General features: G+C 40.6%; 1 protein-coding gene across 1 annotated transcript in view; it reads left to right on the forward strand.

The window, feature by feature from the left end:
* Nucleotides 1–21,176, forward strand: part of prex2 (phosphatidylinositol-3,4,5-trisphosphate-dependent Rac exchange factor 2) — a 410,668-nt gene that overhangs the window by 340,568 nt on the left and 48,924 nt on the right. The window contains exon 38 of the mRNA XM_059982440.1: nt 18,130–18,232. Coding sequence (XP_059838423.1) covers nt 18,130–18,232 — 103 coding nt within the window. The remainder of the gene's footprint in view (nt 1–18,129; nt 18,233–21,176) is intronic.

A 21,176-nucleotide genomic window follows, 5' to 3' on the forward strand; every position in this document is an offset into this window, starting at 1 on the left:
ATTCAGCATGGACTAATGGGCCAAAGGGCCTGAGCTGTAGTGCTCTATGACTTGTGCAACCCTGAGGTTTGGCTGCCGGCATTAGTCTAGGGAAGGCAGTCTCTGGCCCCGCCAAACGTGTGAAATCTGAGGTGCCAAACCTCTTGTTTGTGTGGATGCTGCGTGATGTGTTACAAATCAGTACCATGAAATAACAGACAGTGCACCATATGCAATTAAACGATTTAACTTTATAATTCTTAATTTGACTAGAGGATTAGTAAAGAAAAACAAAAAGAAAAGGACCCATTTTAATGAAATGGCCTAATTTGTACCGTTTCCCTTCCAGTGGTCCTCCATCGATTTCCTCTGGGTTTTGTCGTCTCCCAGCCCCCTCCAAGTCTACTCCTTTCAGGCATCTTCTCTCTATCTTCCGCTAAACAAAAAACCCAGAACAACTCACTCTCAGGCACACAACAAGAAAAAACACTCCTTTTATTGGATGGCGCACGTTCGAAAGCCCCCGTTATCTCTATCATAATCCAAACATTGCTGCTACAGAACAACCATTAGCAGTGAAACCTTTCCCAGGGCATTACACTCGAAAAATAGCAATTTAAAGAACAACTTAGATCCTAATCCAACATAACCAAAGGTTAAGCATCTAGTAGTATGATAGTAAATTTTGAGAGAATAGAATAGATGGAAAGAAATGATGGTGTGGAAAGGGAATGATTTTTCATAATTATCTGATTTCATCAAAGGAATATGCAGTCAATACTGCTGAATTCTGCTCACTTAAGTTAATGAACAAGACTTTTATTGGCCAACAGTACAGGCACTCCTTAACATATCTTTGGAGAGGCCAACCAGATCTTAGTTCTATTATTCAGATGTAGAATTTAAAAAATGCTGTCACCTTACTGTATTCAACAAAACTGTAATTCCATATTGTTAGTTGTGCCATGAAGATGACTTAATCAGTTAGAAAATATTTGAGATGGACCCTTGCTCTTGCTGAATTAGTCTTCCTTACTGATTAGCTGGTAGCTTCACTATATTTGGAATGCATTCATTTTTTCCAGTGTATATTAATTAGACCTACTTGCACCACAAAAGTTCCACACTATCCTGGTAGGTCTGCATTTCATGCAGCAATGATTTATTAGTAGCCATGAATGTATTCTTCTAAAGTTACAGAGGTCAGACCTCAAATGTAAAATGTCATGAATAATTAAATTATTTATGTTAGCAAGATGGAGTGAACTATTGGCAGCATAAATTTGAATGACATGAATAATACTTCAGTAAATTCATTTTTTCTCCATTAATCTGCCATGTTTAAATTATTGCAGAGTACATAATTAGTTGATGTGAACCATGTCTTAAGTGCATGGTCATGAATTTTATTTCAGGGTTCAACATGTGAGCAATTAATTTAAATATACCAAGAAGATATCTGTAAGTGTTCAAAGGAGCTGAGGAGGTAAATAGATAAGTAAATATTTATGGCTGAAGCAGTAAACCTGTATGAAAGTAAACTTGGCAAGGAGATAAATTTCCGGATCAATTATTTATCACCATGTTCAGGACAGAATTATAAATGCCAGAAAAATGGATTCTGGATCATAATGTTTGATTTGTGGTCCTAATCACATTCTGTCTGCCATTTGAGAATGTACATTCTAGTCTTGCTGAATTTGTAGAGAGAGTCTGCTAACGTTTATGCTCCAATAACAGATGAAAGCCTCACCATATAAGTTAATTGTCACAAAATTACATTGTCCTTTAAAGTAGAAAATTACCAGGTAAACCACATAGATACTCATTCTTCAGCTCCTGGAGGAGTGAGAAATTGGAGCACAGGGCAGGAGTGGATGGCAGTTCGTAACTGGGGAGGCTGGCAACAACTTTAGAAGCGAGAAAGTGAACAGGCTAGTATCATATTTGAAGCAGATGGGAAGAGGAGAGTGAGATTGAGATGGGTGGTCAACATTAAAATGTAATAGGCACATCAGGGTAGCATAGATAGGAGAACTAACAGTTTACTGTGGCTGGTGGAGGGGTTCTGGGGAGACTAGAAAGCAGATTAGCTTGAAAGGTTTAGTAATTTTTTTGATTTAGCTATAATACTCTCTCTTCAGCACTGCGAGGCTATAGTTTTGGAAATGCCTTGTAATGGTACAAAGTTTCCTGTAATACTCCTACAGGGAATAGCATAAATTCTTGTGGTTCTGATTTAGGAATCACATCGCATTGGCTTCCTAATGGTAATAATCCAACCAGCACCATTTCATTATCTATGCTGCAAATATAAAGTGCTATATAATTCAGTTTCAAAGTCTATGCTTTCAAAAGTAGTTACAGACTTAAGAGTTTTGGAAATGTATATTAAGGCTAATCAGACGAGAATAAAGAAAGTCACAGCACCTCATCTGTCCAATCTGAGAGTGCGTGCCAATTGTAATCCAAGCCTATTTGGTCAGGGTGGTTAGTAGGTTACCGTAAATTCCGGACTATAAGCCGCTACTTTTTTCCCACGCTTTGAACACTGCGGCAACACTGCGGCCTATACTACGGTGCGGCTAATGCATGTTTTTTTTTCATGCCACCAAAAACATTTTGCCTCGTAACAGTAGACCAATAAAATTGATGAGTAGTTCACAGAGGTCCAATGAAATTGTACGATAAATCAAGCGCACTTTCACAATTAAATTATTGTAAATCAGTCATTTGTACTCACCCTCATCAACATGGAAAACACTCGAAGAAAAGCATATGATGCAGCTTTTAAGTTAAAGGCGATCAATCTGGCGGTTGAAGAAGGAAATCGAGCTGCTGCACATAATCTTGGCATAAATAAATCGATGTTGAGATGGTGGAGACGCCAGCGTGAAGAACTGAGTCAATGCAAAAAGACGACAAAAGCTTTCAGAGGTAATCATAGCAGATGGCCCGAACTTGAAAACTTTCTTGAAGACTGGGTTAACACACAGAGAGCAGGCGGCCGCAGTGTTTCCACCATGCAGATCAGACTGAAGGCTAAAGCAATCGCCACCAAAATGAAAATCGAAGATTTTAGAGGTGGGCCATCGTGTTGTTTTAGATTTATGAGACGAAAAGGCCTGTCCGTCAGGGTACGCACGACTCTGTGTCAGCAGCTCCCTCCCGACCACGAGGAAAAACCTGCTAACTTCCGCACATTCACTCAAACAAAGATAGTGGAGAATTCCATCGGGCCAGATGATATCATAAATATGGATGAAGTACCTGCCTCTCACTCGGACTGTTAATAAAAAAGGTGACTCGTCCATTACACTGAAAACAAGTGGCCATGAGAGAACGCATTTTACTTGTGTTCTGAGCTGCACAGCATACGGACTAAAGCTTCCACTGATGGTGATTTTTTAAGCAGCTGACAATGAAAGTTCAGTGAAAGCTGCCATCAAGAGTACAAACTCAATTCCAGCTGTGATTCCTGGGGGCACCATGAAGTATTTGCAGCCACTGGACATCAGTGTGAACCGGGCATTTAAAGTGGCGCTGCGCGTTGAGTGGGAGGCTTGGATGACGAGCGGCGAGAAATCCTTTACCAAAACAGGACGCATGCGAAGAGCATCTTTAACTCAAGTCTGCCAGTGGATCCTAAATGCGTGGAGCCGTGTCACAACATCCACCATCACCAGCGGGTTTCGAAAGGCTGGACTGCTGCGTGATGAAGAGGACCGCGTGCGCTCAAGTGAGAGCGACAACGAAGAGACTGAAGTGAGTGACGAGATCCTGAGGTTTTATTCAATTCGGACACTGAAGAAGAGGACTTTGATGGTTTTAGTGCGCAGGAGGAAGATGAAGAAGGCGATCAATAACTTTTCCTGGTAGGCTGCAGTATATATATTTTTTTTACCAGTTGTTAGGAGATATTGGAATGTTGTTCGTGCACTGTTCAGTAAAAAAGTATACGCAACGTAATTTGTGTGTTACCGATACATATGTATATTTAAAAGTAGCTGTGTTACAGGCACTGTTCGAAAAAAAGCATTTGCAATATATATTTGTTTATGTTACCATATGGATTTAATTAAAAGTTTAAAAAATCCTCACGTGTAATATCTATCTGTGTAAATATCTCATATTACAACGTGGGACACCTGCGGCTTAAAATCCGGTGCGGCTTGTACAAGTACAAAATTGATTTTCTTTCTAAAATTAGAGCGTGCGGCTTTTAATCAGGTGCGCTCTGTAGTCCGGAATCTACGGTATTCATTTTAAAAATCAAATGAGAACATTGTCAATGACTGAGTTTTGAGGCAACTGCATATATGCCTGTGGTCACAGTGAACTGTCTGTGCAATAGCAGCAAAGCCAATTTATTGAAGAGTGTAGGGAACAGACTGGTGACAAAAGCCTTTGTACACTCCATCAATAAAATGATGCAATTTTAACATAAAAATGAAGCAGGTGTTATTGCAGAGAAACAATGCAGGCAAAATCAATATCAGACATTTCCAACACTGCAGTAATAAGATTTGATTGCCAAAAGCATAACCCAATCACCTCCTTTCTACCACACAGTATATTGCATTACCGTTATCACAGTCAACTTCTCCACTGGGTTGTAAGGCAGTCAATTTTTATTGACTAAAGGTTGATTATGGAATGAATCTGTGCTGTATTATTCCCACTAAATCAGGGACCTTAAGTTAACCCAATATTAATAAGAAACAATATGTGGAAATTTTAAGAAGCTGAAGGTAAATATTAAAAAGAGATGCATATTTCCTTATGAATGTAATTGAGTCAAAGAGTTATAGAAAAATAGAGCAGGGATATAGATTCTCCATGCTGACTACTTTGTCTGCCTTGCTGGTCCAAATTTCCTGCATTCCGCTCATATCCCTCCAGGTCCTTATGTTCCCCATAATTTGTAACAGAAACATAGAAACATAGAAAACATACAGCACAATAAAGGCCCTTCGGCCCACAAAGCTGTGCCAAACATGTCCCTACCTTAGAACTACCTAGACTTTACCCATAGCCCTCTATTTTTCTAAGCTCCACGTAGCCATCTCTTAAAGGACCCTATCGTTTCTGCCTCCACCACCGCCGCCGGCAGCCCATTCCATGCACTCACCACTCTCTGCGTAAAAAAAACTTACCCCTGGCATCTCCTCTGTACCTACATCAAAGCACCTTAAAACTGTGCCCTCTCATGCTAGCATTTCAGCCCTGGGGAAGAGCCTCTTGACTATCCACACAATCAATGCATCTCATTATCTTGTACACCTCTGTCAGGTCACCTCTCATCCTCCATCACTCCAAGGAGAAAAGGCCGAGTTCACTCAACCTACTCTCATAAAGCATGCTCCCCAATCCAGGCAACATCCTTGTATATCTCCCCTGCACCTTTTCTATGGTTTCCACGTTCTTCCTGTATTGAGGCGACCAAAATTGACCACAGTACTCCAAGTGGGTTCTGACCAGGGTCCTATATAGCTGCAATATTTCCTCTCGGCTATTAAACTCAATTCCACGATTGATGAAGGTCAATGCACTGTAGGCCTTCTTAACCACAGAGTCAACCTGCATAGCAGCTTTAAGTGTCCTATGGACTCAGATCCCAAGATACTGCCAAGAGTCTTACCATTAATGCTATATTCTGCCATCATATTTGACTTACCAACATCAATCACCTCACACTTCCCTGGGTTGAACTCCATCTGCCACTTCTCAGCCCAATTTTGCATCCTATCACTGTCCCGTTGTAACCTCTGACAGGCCTCCACACTATCCACAACACCCCCAACCTTTGTGTCATCAACAAATTTACTAACCCATCCCTGCACTTCCTCATCCAGGTCATTTATAAAAATCAGAAAGAGTAGGGGTCCGAGAACAGATTCCTGAGGCACAGCACTGGTCATTGGCCAGTGTGCACAAAAATCTTCTGCTGTCCAATTTTTTTGCCCGATGACATCATTTGCACACTGGATAGTTTCTTCAATAAAAGCAGTTCTAAAACCTGTGGATGAATCATCGTAAACTCCAAGTTGCCAACATAGTCCACGTCAGGATCCAGACCATAAGAACATAAAGGAAAAGGAACTATGATTGTGTACAATCGTGAAGAATACGTGTGTTAACTTTTTATGTGCAGTTTAAATTCCTTTATGTGCCAGTAGAAAAAGATGCCTGTGTGTGTGCACACATGCACATCTTAGAGGGGAAGATTGGTCCCTCGCTTCTATGTACTTATCAAGTCCTCCCTAACTGATACTGTAGTACCTGCTTCCACCACTTCTTCAGGTAGCTTGTTCCATATACTTATCATACTCTACATGAAAATGTTGCTCCTCAAGTCCATCACAGATCTTACCCCTCCGACCCTAAATCAATGTCCCCTAGTTTTGCACTCCACTACTCTGGGGAAAGGGCTGTTACCATCTACCTTGTCTATGCTCCTCATTCTCCTATGTTTCAAAGAATAAAGACCTATGCTGGCCTCCCTCTCTCAATAACTCAAGCCCTCTAGTCCTGGCAACATCCTTGTAAATCTGTACTGAACTCCTTCCTATGCCAAGGTGACCAAAACTGTACACTGTACTCCAAGGGTGGCCTTACCAATGACTTACACAACTGCAACATAATATTCCAATATTTATATTCAGTGGTGTGAGTGATGAAGATCAGTGTGCCGGAAGACTTTTTTTCCATCATGCTGTCCACCTGAGATGCTACTTTCAAAGAACTATTCACTTGTTCTTCTAGGTCCCTCTGTTCGATTACATTTCCCTTCACTCTACTATTCATAGTGTAGGTCCTACACTGGGGTTTGACTTACCAAAATGTATCATCTCACTCCTATCTGCATTGAAATTCATTTGCTATCCTTTGGCCCACTAAACTAACTGACAACGATCCCTTTCTGATCTATGATAACCAACTTCACTGTTCACAGCACCCCCTAATTCTGTGCCCTCTGCAAACTTGCTGATCAAACCTTGTGTAGCCACATTTTTATGATTAATGAATAATTAGTGTCCCGGAACCAATTCTCTCAGCACACCACTAGTCATCTGCCACCACTCCTAGAAAAAACCTTCAATTATTACCCTCTGCTTCCTACCTCTGAGCCAGTTTTGAACTCACCAAACTAGCTCTCCCTAGATTCCATAGGACCTAGTCTTTCTGACCATCCTTATTGAAGCCCAAATAAACAGCATCCAATGCTCTATGCTCAACTACCCTTTTGGTTAACGCTTAAAAGTACTCTAAAAGATTGTCAACATAATATCCAATGTACAAAGCCATGCTAACTCTTCTTTATCAGACTCTATTTATCCAATTATCTTAGATGCTGTCCCTCAGAATTTCCTTCAGTAACCCCCACAACTGACTTAGCCAGGCTGTAATTCCCCAGCTTGTCACTATTACCCATCTTAAACAATGGAACAACATTAACTAATGTCCATTCTAAAAGATCATCATCGGTGGCTAATGATGAAGCAAGTATCTCTGCAAGGGCCTATGCATTTTCTTCTCGAGCTTCCCACAAAGTCCAATGAAATACTTATTCATTCCCTGGGGATTTATCCATGTCAATGCACTGTAAGGCTACAAGTGCCTCCTCCCTGGCAATATGAGCATTCTTCAAAACATTTGCAGTTGTTTTCCTTATCCTCTGGAGAAACCATGATTTTCTCCTCAGAACATGAGGAGAAAAATAAATTAAAAATCCACTCATCTCCTGCAGCTTGATACAAAGGTCGCCTTGCTGATCTGTAGGGGGACCTACATTCTCCCAAGCCACCATTTTACTTGTAGTATTGCTAAAGAAACAGTTGGGATTTCCATTAATCTTATCTACCAGATCCAATTCATATCTTTTCTTTGCCCTCCTGCTTTTTTTTTGTAAGTGTATTCTTAATCTCTTTATATTCCTCAAGGGATATTGATGTGTAATGTTTCAACAGCTTGTGTTATTATATTAAACGATGGGAATTTTAATTCTTTTTATTGAAAATTTATTTCTGTGACTTTTCTTTTTGCTGAAAAGTATTCAAATAATGAAATTACATCAAAACTCTTGAACATATTCATATTTATTTATTTTAATGGCGTAAGAGCATGAGAATTATGTACCACAAGTACAGGGAATTAAAATTTCAAATTGCAAAGAGAATGAAGCAATGTATCATAATTCTCGAAATATGATTGAGAACTAAATTCCAATGAGAAATGCAAAATATATATTATCACTGTGAGACATTTAAAGTTAATTCAGTGAAAGCTAATACCAATTGCTTTGCTTTTCATGAAGATGTCAATCTTATAATGCCATGATCTGAAAATTGTTTGGATTAATCCTAGAGTCATAGAACACCACAGTACTGAAACAGGCTCTTCAGCCTGTAAAGACCATGCTGAACTATTAATTTGCCTAGTCCCCTGTAATGAATGGATCTACTTTTTGAGCAATGTCTCCCCTTAGCACTACGTATGATCAGTTTTCTACAAATGTGTATTGATCTGTTGTCTGCACATGCACATTGATCCCCTTCTCTCTCTCCCTCTCTGTCTGTCTGTCTGTCTCTCCCCCCTCCCTCCCTATCCAAATTTCTCTTAAATGTTGCAGTGGAACCCGCATCCATCATTTGCACTGGCAGCTTGTTCCACTCTCTCAACACTCCTTGAGTGAAGAAGTTTCCTTTAAACATTTCACCTTTCCCCCTTAACCCATGACCTCTAGTTGTCACATTCAACCTCAGTGGAAAAAGCCCCCATAACTTTGTATACCTCTATCGAATCTCTCCTCAATTTTTTACATTCAGGAAATAAAGTCCTAACCTATTCAAAATTTCCCTATAACTCAGGTTCTCAAGACCCCAGCAACATCCTTGTAAATTTTTTCTGCACTCTTTCAATCTTATTTACATCTTTGCTGCAGGCAGCTGACCAAACTACACACAATATTCCAAATTAGGTCTTACCAATGTCTTATGCAATTTCAACATAACATCCCAACTCGTGTACTCAGTACATTGAATTATGAAGGCCAATGTGCCAAAAGCTTTCTTTGCGACCTGTCTACGTGTAACACCAGTTTCAAGGAACGACGGATCTTTGTTCTATTGTAATCCCCAGCGCCCCACTGCTCACTGTGTAAAACCTACATACCCTGTCCAGTGGTCCCCATGAACTACAAATTCTTTCCTTTAAGTTACTTATTCGACTTGTGAATTGTACAAATTAATTTACCTCCATTACTAAACCCGGCAGTGCCTTTAAAAATATTTCTCCCTTCTCTTTTTGTTCTACTACAAATCGCTGTTATTATATATGCCAGTTCTCACCATCTGCCGAGTTTATACCCTTAGTGAGATTAAATACCTTTGCCAGGTTATCACCAACTTCACTGTTCCAAATTATACGAGTTATGATAATGTACTTAGAGCTTTTAATTTCACAGCATTCTGTACTGTTACAAGCCTATTATGTGGCACTTTATCTAATGTCTTTTGGAATATATAAACAATATCAACTGTATGTGTCCATTTAACCTATTCAGTTACATTATCAAAAATGGTTATCATAAGAGTAAGTCAAGCTTTATCATTGAGAAATTTATTCTTGCTTTCTCAAATTAATCCACAGTTGTTCAAGTGCCAGCTAATTTGGACATTGGTGGTTGTTTCTGGAAAATATCTCACCACCAAGGTTAAAAGCAGTCTGTATTTACTACTGTGTTTATCCTTACGCACTTATTTGACAAAGGTTGTCCAAATTGCAATTTTCTACTCCTGCGTCCATCAGTATTTTAAAAGATGACGGTTAGGGACTCTACAGTTTCCTCTTGTACTTCCTCAGCATCGTAAATTAACCTATAAAAATATAATACCAAATCTGGGCCTGGTTACATCCACTTTAAGCTCCACAGAGCTCCCTAATAGCTCCTCTTTATCAATTTTTAACCAATCCAGGATTCAGAAATTCAGAGGCCTTCAGAGATAAATTGTTAATTCTCAATTAATTAGGATTACATCCACAACAAAAAGAAAGAAGTTAATTTAATTATCATGAAGATTATGTAATTAGGAATCAAATTATAAAATTAGATTTTTGCATGGTGGCTATGATCAAATGACTCGGATTTGATACAGTGCCATTGTGAAGTAATTTAAGTCAGTGTAACTGATTCAGTGAAATAGAACCAAGGGAATATGTGGCCTTTATAGGTTAACAGAAAAAAAATTTAAATCTTGCTGCCAAGACTGGTTTACTTCAAACACATAGTACAAATAAGCTTTATTCAAATCTAAAATGTGTAATTTATATGACACTAGAAACAACGATAAACAAAAATACCCTGTGCACTTAAGAAGTGAAATCAGATTTTGAGCATTGCTGGGAAAGGGACTGGGGGTCGGGGGGGGTGGTGGAATGACTGAATGAGGTATTAAAGAGAGATGTCACACTGCATTTGAAGTTAAGAAGTAGCAGCATTGATAGATTTGGAGGAGTGCATTTCAGGGTCTGTGATAAAGAGACTGAAAATTGAACAAAGCTAAGTCTTAGGCTCCTGAACATAATATTGAAGAATATAATCACTGGAAGCTTGACCTTAAGCAAAGATGTTTTATTTTTGTGTGTGGAAGCAACTTTTAATAAAGCTTGAAAAAAGATGAAGTAAATAACTTTTTCTGAAATTGTTTATTTTTAATTAAATGTCAAAGTATGTTGTGAGAAGTTGCATGTCAGTTTTATAAAGAAGTCTCTAGATTTTCTGTTGCTATTGAATCAAAATACGTTCCAGTATTTGTGTCACTGTATTTAAGTTAATGAAGCTGAATCTATTTGGTTCTTCCACTCCACCACCAAATATACAGGGAAAAATCGAGTTCAATAGAATCAATTGCGTAAAAAATGCAACTTAATATCCTTTGTGTATTTAAATACCAAATCTCTGAATGAGATATTGTTGAAGTATTGAGACTTGAGCAATGCATTAAATGGCTGCAACGTGACATCCCAACTTTTAACTTCTCCCTGATTCATTCTGGGTTCCCACTTGAAGAAGGCCTCTATCTCGTCCTTAGCAAAATGAGGTAGTGTGCCTTAATGACTGTCACCAGCAGGAAGTATATCAAGAGGCTGGTCATGGCACACATCACTCCAGCATTGCAGGCAACAAACTGAGACATTTCTACACATGATGGGCTGGGCTTTTTCCACAATTTTTTCCAGAATTTTCTATTCACGGCCATTCTACTCTATTCATGTCGTTTCATACAAGGCTGTGATGCAGCCAGTCAAGATCTGCAACTGTTAGACTCAACCCCTCATTTTGCAACTGGATCCTGACTTCAGACCTTCAAATTCCTAGGAGCGAACATCACCAAAAACCAGTTCTGGTCCAACAATATAGATACCACATCTGAGAAAACTCTTCAACACCTCTACTTCTTCAGCAAGTTTGAGAAATCTGCTTGTCTCTTTGACTCTCACCATCCTTTCCAGCGGCATCCCGGCTGGTATGGCAACTGCTCTTTCAGCTCCTCTTTCAATATCCTGCAAAAATAAAGTAAATGGATAGTGAGACTTTTAAGATGAGATATTGACAGCTTCTTAATGATGCAGCACCATGGTTGTTCACTGCTGGGGAATATTGTAGAGGTGTTCAAATGAAATGAAACATGGAAGGGCAAGTTTCAAAGTTTTCACATTCCACTTAGACTCAGCTCTCTGAGGTCCTTGGACCCACTGCCAGTCAGTCTCAGTATAATCAGTGTATGTTTGGTGGGATACCAACCCCTGTGGTATCCTCTTCCAGTCTTTTCTCCTGTTCATATTAACTTTTGATCAAATGGAGAACATAAAAGATATTAGTAGACATAAGTTATTTCCATTGAATACTAATGGTGGTAAGAGGATATAAGTGATGTTGGAGAGGGAGTGATTTGAGGAATAGAGCATAGAGCACTACAGCATAGACAGACAGACAGACATACTTTATTGATCCCGAGGGAAATAGTACAGGCCCTCAGCACGTCCACGATGGACTGACACTCAAAACATGCCCTTGATGTTGTACTGACCTTTTTAACCTACTCTAAGAGCAATCTAACCCATCCCTCTTACATAACACACTATTTTTCTATCATTCATATGAATATTCGTTTCTTAAATACTCCTAATGTATCACTAGCTCCTGCTGGACTTCCAGAAACCCACCACTGTCCTTGTAAAGAACTTGTGTCTGACATATCCCCTATACTTTCCTCCAATCATCTTAAAATTATGCCCTTTAGTATTAGCAGTTTGTGTCCAGGGAAAAAAGTATTTGGTTGTCAATACTACCTAAGCTTCTGTCATCTTGTACAGCTCTATGAAGTCACCCAACATCCCCCTTCACTTCAAAAAGAAAAGTCCTAACTTGTTCAACCTATCTTCAAAGAAATTCCCTTTAGTACAGTCAGCATCCTGATAAATCTCCTCTGAACCCTCTCTAAAGCTTCCACATTTTTAAACCATAAGACCATCAGAATTAGGCCATCTGGCCCATCGAGTCTGCTCCGCCATTCAATCATGGCTGATCCTCTTTTCTATTTCCTTCTCAACCCCAGTTCCCAGCCTTCTCCCTGTGACCTTTGATGCCATGTCCAATCAAGAACCTGTCAATCTCTGCTTTAAATACACCCAGTGACCTGGCCTCCACAGCTGTATGTGGCAACAAATTCCAGAAATTCATCACCCTTTGGCTAAAGAAATTTCTGCACATCTATGTTTTGAAAAGGCGCCCTTCTATCCTGAGGCTGTGCCCTCTTGTCCGAGACTCTTCCACCGTGGGAAAAATCCTTACCACGTCTACTCTGTCCAGGCCTTTCGACATTTGAAAGGTTTCAATGAAATCTCCCTCATCCTTCTGAATTCCAGCGAGTTCAGACCCAGAGCCATTAAACATTCCACGTATGGTAACCCTTTTATTCCTGGAATCATCTTTGTGAACCTCCTCTGGACCCTCTCCAATGCCAGCCGATCTTTTCTAAGATGAGGGGTCCAAAACTGTTCACAAAACTCAAGGTGAGTCCTCATCAGTGTCTTATAAAGCCTCAGCATCACATCCCTGCTCTTGTATTCTAGACCTTTTGAAATGAATGCTAACATGGCATTTGCCTTCCTTACCAATGACTCAACCTGCAAGTTAACTTTCAGGGTGTTCTTCACAAGGACTCCCAAGTCCCTCTGCATCTCAGATTTCTGGATTTTCTCTTGGTTTAGAAAACAGCCTGCACGTTTATTTCTACTATCAAAGATAGTGACTTGGATAGGTTAGGTGAGTGGGCAAATTCATGGCAGATGCAATTTAATGTGGATAAATGTGAGTCTATCCACTTTGGTTGCAAGAACAGGAAAACAGATTATTATCTGAACGGTGGCCGATTAGGAAAAGGGGAGGTGCAACGAGACCTGGGTGTCATTGTACACCAATCATTGAAGGTGGTCATGCAGGTACAGCAGGTGGTGAAAAAGGCAAATGGTATGTTGGCATTCATAGCAAAAGGATTTGAGTACAGGAGCAGGGAGGTTCTACTGCAGTTGTACAAGGCCTTGGTGAGACCGCACCTAGAATATTGTGTGCAGTTTTGGTCCCCTAATCTGAGGAAAGACATTCTTGCCATAGAGGGAGTACAGAGAAGGTTCACCAGATTGATTCCTGGGATGGCAGGACTTTCACATGAAGAAAGACTGGATTGACTAGGCTTATACTCACTGGAATTTAGAAAATTATGGGGGGATCGTATTGAAATGTATAAAATTCTAAAGGGATTGGACAGGTTAAATGCAGGAAGATTGTTTCTGATCTTGGGGAAGTCCAGAACGAGGGGTCACAGTTTAAGGATAAAGGGGAAGCATTTTAGGACCGAGATGAGGAAAAACTTCTTCACACAGAGAGTGGTGAATCTGTGGAATTCTGTGCCACAGGAAACAGTTGAGTCTGGTTCATTGGATGTATTTAAGAGGAAGTTAGATATGGCCCTTGTGGCTAAAGGGATCGGGGGTATGGAGAGAAAGCAGGTACAGGGTTCAGAGTTGGATGATCAGCCATGATCATACTGAATGGCAGTGCAGGCTCGAAGGGCCGAATGGCCTACCCCTGCACCTATTTTCTATGTTTCTATGTTTCAAAGTGCATGACCATGCATTTTCCAACTTTGTATTTAATTTGCCACTTTCTTGCCCAATCTCCTAATCTGTCTGTCCTTCTGCATCCTACCTGTTTCCTCAACACTACTGCTCCTCCACCAATCTTTGTATCATCTCCAAACTTGGAAACAAAGCCATCTATTCCATCATCTAAATCATTTATATACAGCATAAAAAGAAGTGATACCAACACTGACCCCTGTGGAACACCACTAGTCACTGGCAGCCAATCAACCCGCATCTTCTCCATTTCCCACACTTCGGCCTTCACCCCATCCTCCCGTCACTGCAACAGTGACTGAGTTCCCCTTGTCCTCACCTACCATGCCACCAGCCTCCGGATCCAGCACATTATCCTCCGCAACTTCTGCCACCTTCAACAGGACCCCACCACTAAGCACATCTTTCTCTCTCTACCCCTCTCTGCTTTCCGCAGGGATCATTCCTCTGCGACTCCCTGGTCCACACGTCCCTCCCCACAGATCTCCCTCCTGGCACTTATCCTTGCAAGCATAAGTGCTACACCTGTCCCTACACCTCCTCTTTTACCACCATTCAGGGCCCCAAACAGTCCTTCCAGGTGAGACAACACTTCACTTGTGAGTCTGTTGGGGTCATCTATTGCATCCGGTGCTCTCAGTACGGCCTCCTCTACATCAGTGAGACCCGACGCAGATTGGGGGACGACTTCGTTGAGCACCTCCACTCCGTCCGCCACAACAGATAGGATCTCCCGGTTGCCATCCACTTCAACTCTGCTTCACATTCACATTCAGATATGTCCACACGTGGCCTCCTCTACTGCCATGATGAGGCTAAACTAAGGTTGGAGGAGCAACACCTCATATACTGTCTGGGTAGTCTTCAGCCCCTTGGCATAAACATTGAATTCTCCAACTTCCGGTAATTCCCTCCCCCTTCCTTCCCCCATCCCAGTTTCTCTCTGCCTCCTGCTCCAGCTGCCTATCACCTCCCTCATGGTTCCGCCTTCTTCTACTACCCATAGTGCTTTCCCCTTACATTCCTTCTTCATCTTTCCTGCCTATCCCCTCCCTGCTTCCCCTCCCCCACCCCTTGATCTTTCCCCTTACTGGTTTTTCACCTGGAAACTACCAGCCTTCTCCTTCCCACCCTCCCCTCCCCACCTTCTTAATAGGGCCCTGCCCCCTCCCTCTTCAGTCCTGATGAAGGGTCTCGGCCCGAAACGTTGACTTCATTTCCACGTATGCTGCCTGACCTGCTAAGTTTCTCCAGCGTGTTGTGCGTGTTGATACAACATCCACTGCATCCCCTTTATCGATCCTGCTCAATCTGCTCAAAGGATCCCTACAGGTTCGTCAGACAGGATTTTCCCTGAAGGAAGCCATGCCGACTTGTTGTGTCACCAAGTACTCCATCACTTCATCCTTAACATCTTCCCAACCACTGAGGTCAGGCTAACTGGTCTATAACGTCCTTTATGCTGCCTTCCTCCTTTCTTAAAGAGTAGAGTGACATTTTCAATTTTCCAGTCCTCTGGCACCATGCCAGACTCCAATAATTTTTGAAAGATCATTTCTAGTGCCATCACAATCTCTAACGCTACCTCTTTCAGAACTCTTGGGTGCAGTTCTTCTGGTCCGGTTGACTTGTATACCTTTAGGTCTTTCAGCTTTTTGAGCACCTTCTCTCTTGTAATAGTAACTGCACCCACTTCTCTTCTTTCACACATTGCAATATCAGGCATACTGCTCGTGCCTTCCACAGTGAAGACTGATAAAAAATACTCATTTAGTTCATCAGCCATCTCCTTGTCCCCCGTTATTATTTCTGCTGCCTCAATTTTTAGCGGTCCTATATCCACTCTCATTTCTCTTTTATTTTTAACATATTTGAAAAAACTTTTACTATCCACCTTGATGTTATTTGTTAGCTTGCTTTCATATTTCATCTTTTCCTATCTAATGATTTTTTAAGTTGCTCTCTGTACATTTTTAATAACTTCTCAATCCTCTAACTTCCCACTAATTTTTGCTTTGTTGTAAGCCCTTTCTTTTGCCTTTACAATAAGCTTTGACTTCCCTTGTCAGCCACAATTGTACTATTTTACCATTTGAATATTTCTTCATTTTTGGAATACACGTGTCCTGCACCTTCCTCATTTTTCCCGGAAACACACGCCATTGCTGCTCTGCTGACATCCCTGCTAGCAGCTCTTTCCAATTTATTTTGGCCATCTCCTCTGTCATACCACTGTAATTTCCCTTATTCCACTGAAATACTGCTACAGCAGACTTTACTTTCTCCCTGTCAAATTTCAAGTTGAGCACAATCATATTGTGATCACTGGTTCCTAAAGGTTCTTTTACCTTAAACTCCCTAATCACCTCCAGTTCATTACATAACACCCAATCCAGTATAGCTGATCTCCTGGTAGGCTCAGTGACAAATTGCTCTAAAAAGCCATCTCATAGGCATTCAACAAACTCACTCTCTTGAGATCCATTACCAACCTTGTTTTCCCAATCGACCTACATGTTAAAATCTCCCATGACTACCATAACATTGCCCTTTTGACTCACCTTTTCAATTTCCTGTTGTAATCTGTGGTCCACCTCCCAGCCACTGTTGGGAGGCCTGTATATAACTGCCGTCAACGTCCTTTTACCCTTGCAGTTTCTTAACTCAACCCACAAGGATTCAACATCTTCCAATCCTATGCCACATCTTTCTACTGATTTGATGCCTTTCTTTACCAGTAGAGAGAACACCACCCCTCTGCCTACCTTCCTATCCCTCCGATATAACGAGTAACCTTGGACATTCAGCTCCCAACGATAACCATCCTTCAGCCATGATTCAGTGATGGCCTCAACATCAAACCTGGCAATCTGTGATATTGCAACAAGATCATCCACCTTACTTCTTACACTACCTCAGTACCTATTTGCTGTCATTTCTGACTCTGCATCCCCAATGATTTGATACTCAGCCTGTTGGCTGCAACTAACCCCATCACCTGCCTGCCCTTCCTGACAATCTGACTGTATACTATCTTCACTTTTTACCATCCGTCCTTTCCTGAGTCCCTTCACTCCGGTTCCCACCCACTGGCCAAATTAGTTTAAACTCTCTCCAACAACTCTGACAAACTTGTCTGTTAGAATATTGGTCCCCCTCAGGTTCAGGTGCAACCCGTCACTTTTGAACAGGTCATACTTCCCCCAGAAGAGATCCCAATGATCCAAGAACCAGAAGACCTGCCCCCTGCAACAGCTTCTCAGCTACACATTTATGTGACAAATCATCCTGTTTCCACCCTCACTGGTGCATGGCACAGGTAGCAATCCAGAAATTACTCCCCGAGAGGTCCTACTTATCAGCTTTCTGCCTAGCTCTCTCAATTCCCTTTTCAGGACCTCATTGCTTTTTCTTCATTGATACCAATATGTACTAAGACTGCTCCCCCTCCCTCTCCAAAATGTTGTGGACGCAATCTGACACATCCCTGACCCTGGCACCTGGGAGGCAACATGCCATCCCGGTGCCCCATTCACGTCCACAGAATGACCTTTCTGTTGCCCTCACGATCGAGTCCCCTGTTACTATTGCTCCCTTCTTCTCTCTTTTTCCATTATTTTTCCTATAATGAGGCAATTAGAAAAGTATGAGGTAAAGTGGTAACAGAAGAGAGATCTCTTTTCACATCTCTTCCTGACATATCTTTTTGTAAATTTTTCCATTCCGTTAACTGTACACAGAAACTTCTCAATTGCTTGTGCTAAATGTGCAACATGGTAGCAGCTGTGAATTTGTTTTTTTTTGTGAATTTCCGAGTATGGTATAATGTGCAGCCACTGGTAATTTGTGTATCTAATGCTGGTAACCAAGGATGAATTTCTGCATATCTGAAAAATGTGTATGACCCAAAGGAATGTTTTGTGAATTAATGTTTCTCATCTCTTCCAGATGTACCTTGAGTGTCACTTTAGAACAGGCCATAATTCTTGCAAGATGTCATGGGCTACCTCCACGTTACCTGATGCAGGCTACCGATATGATGAGAAAACAGGTATGGAAATTGAAAATTACATACCAAATTATTATTTACTTTATAATGTTTTCTGAACTCGGGGATAAAGCAACTCTATCTACGATAACAGATTTGAAGAATTCAAGTTATTTCTCATTGACATAATTTCAGCTTAAGCTAAAACCTAAACTAAAGCTTAAACTAAACTAATAAGTAATTAGCAAAGTTTTGTTCAGTTCTTTGGACCAAAGGAGCTAGTTATCATACTTCATGCCAGTAGCAAATGCACAATTTAGCTTTGTTGCTTTCATTAGGAATGGTCAGCATGGCTTTGTGAAAGGCAGGTTGTGCCTTACAAGCTTGATTGAATTTTTTGGAGATGTAACTAAACACATTGATGAAGGTAGAGCCGTAGATGTAGTGTATTTTAGCAAGGCATTTGATAAGTTACCCCGTGCAAGAGAAAGTAAGGAGGCATGGGATACAAGGGGACATTGCTTTGTGGATCCAGAACTAGCTTGCCTACAGAAGGCAAAGAGTGGTTGTAGACGGGTTATATTCTGCATGGAGGCTGGTGACCAGTGGTGTACCTCAGGGATCTGTTCTGAGACTCCTACTCTTTGTGATTTTTATAAATGACCTGGCTGAGGAAGTGGAGGAATGGGTTAGTAAATTTGCTGATGACACAAAGGTTGGGGGTGTTGTGGATAGTGTGGAGGGCTGTCAGAGGTTACAACAGGACATTGATAGGATGCAAAACTGGGCTGAGATAAGTGTGAGGTGGTTCATTTTGGTAGGTCAAATACGATGGCAGAGGGATCAGAGGGATCTTGGGGGTCCGAGTCGGTAGGATACTCAAAGCTACTACACAGGTTGACTCTTTGGTTAGGATTGGGTTTAAGAGCTGAGAGGTATTGTTGTAGTTATATAGGACCCTTGACCCTATATATACCCCACTTGGAGTACTGTCCTCAATTCTGGTCGCCTCACTACAGGAAGGATGTGGAAAACATAGAAAGGGTGCAGAGGAGATTTACAAGGATGTTGCCTGGATTAGGGAGCATGCCTTACAAGAATAGGTTGATTGAACTTAGCCTTTTCTCCTTGGAGAAACGGAGGATGAGAGGTGACCTGGTAGAGGTGTACAAGATAATGAGAGGCATTGATTGTGTGGATAGTCAAAGGCTTTTTCCCAAGGCTGAAATGGCTAACATGAGAGGGCACAGTTTTAAGGTGCTTGGAAGTAGGTACAGAGGTGATGTCAGGGGTAAGTTCTTTACGCAGAGAGTGGTGAGTGCATGGAATGGGCTGCCAGCAACGGTGCTGGAGGTGGAAATGATGGGGTCTTTTATGAGTCTCCTGGATGGGTACATGGAGCTTAGAAAACTAGAGAGCTATGGGTAAAGTCTAGGTAGATCTAAGGCAAGGACATGTCAGTACAGCTTTGTGGGCCGAAGGGTCTGTATTATGCTGTAGGTTTTCTATGTTTCTCTATTAACCTATTGAATTGAGTTATTTGCCAGGTATTTTTGGTACTGCCTAGGGGGAGATTTTTTTAAAAATATTTAGCAATATCAGACATTTTTGCTTATAGAAACACTTACTGTAAATTTGGTAACTGTTATTTTCTACTATTGAAATCAAATTGGAAATGACATAAATAGTGTCTGCATTGTCAGTGTCATCACAGTCATCCATTATCATCTGTGGTTTTATTAATGTTTATTTTCTGTATGCCCTGCCCCACTCTGAATTAGCCAATCATATCGAGTTATTCCAATATGTGTCCACCAAATGAAGGTGACTATCAGTGCGCATTTTAATAGCTGAATCTTAAAACAAAATTCAAGATTTACATTAGAAGCATGTGATCAAACAAAGGTTTATTTGTATAAATAAAGTATTTTTGAAGTAGGTCAGGGAGTTTTTTTGATTACAGTTAAAAATTAAGAAATGTTAACTAAATTTATATCTAGTTAATACAAGATGAATTTTGTATGCATGGACTTTCAGCAAATAGTCATACAATAGAAGATAAGTTTGTGTGAAATACTTTTTTCATTATGGAAGTTTTCCTCCAAAAGTCACATTTGTGTTTTGCTATTGTAAGAAAAATGTGGCTCACATAGCTACTAAACACTTGCATTGGGAATTGATCTGTAAAGGTTTACAACCTTCTCTAGCTTCTATTGGGTTGGTGAAGGTTGGCAAATTTTGGCAAACTGGGAGTGCAATCATTGTTTAGTTAATGAAAATCCAAACATATGTGATTGTCTTCCACAGCTAAGTCAGATTCAAAATTTGCTACAAGAAAATGTATTAATTTAACCACAATTGACTAATTGTAAGATCTCAACTGGGAAATGAGAACAATGGTGCAGGAGTTGTTCATCAGCATCTCTCAGTGATGACACTGAAAACTGATTTTGTTTTAAAATTTAGGCCTAATCTTTATATATTTTTCAAGATAATCATAATATATTTGCATTTGATCCTGGATTGTAAAGCCCAAATTCTAATCTGTTGATTGCAGTCTTAGTTCTCCGTCTGATTTTCATTCTACTCAGTTTATCACAATGTGATAAAATTAATTTTCTCAAGTATTGTGTGAATATAAATGTTTATTTATCCATTTTACTTCCAAGGTTATTTGATGATGAGTTCATCATTTCTTATTTATGCACTGTTGATCATTCAATTTTTAATTTAGCAGATTGATGTAGTTCAGTTTAAGCTTCTATGTATGAAAATAACTTGTGGCCATGGTTCCAAGGGAAATTAAAAGTTCCTTTGCTTAAGCTACTCTTGAATTAGCAGTACACTGTTAGTTAATTGATTGTATGTGGCCAACACAAAGCACTGTGAAACTATTGCCCGGGAACAAACATGACATTCACTATAGACATCCTTAATGTTCCCCTGAAAAGAAATGGGCATTTAAAAACCTACTGTTTCAATCATCTTGACAGCCATCAAGGGTTGC

The sequence above is a fragment of the Hypanus sabinus genome, chromosome 1, assembly GCF_030144855.1.
Source record: "Hypanus sabinus isolate sHypSab1 chromosome 1, sHypSab1.hap1, whole genome shotgun sequence".
NCBI classification, from domain to species: Eukaryota; Metazoa; Chordata; class Chondrichthyes; order Myliobatiformes; family Dasyatidae; genus Hypanus; species Hypanus sabinus.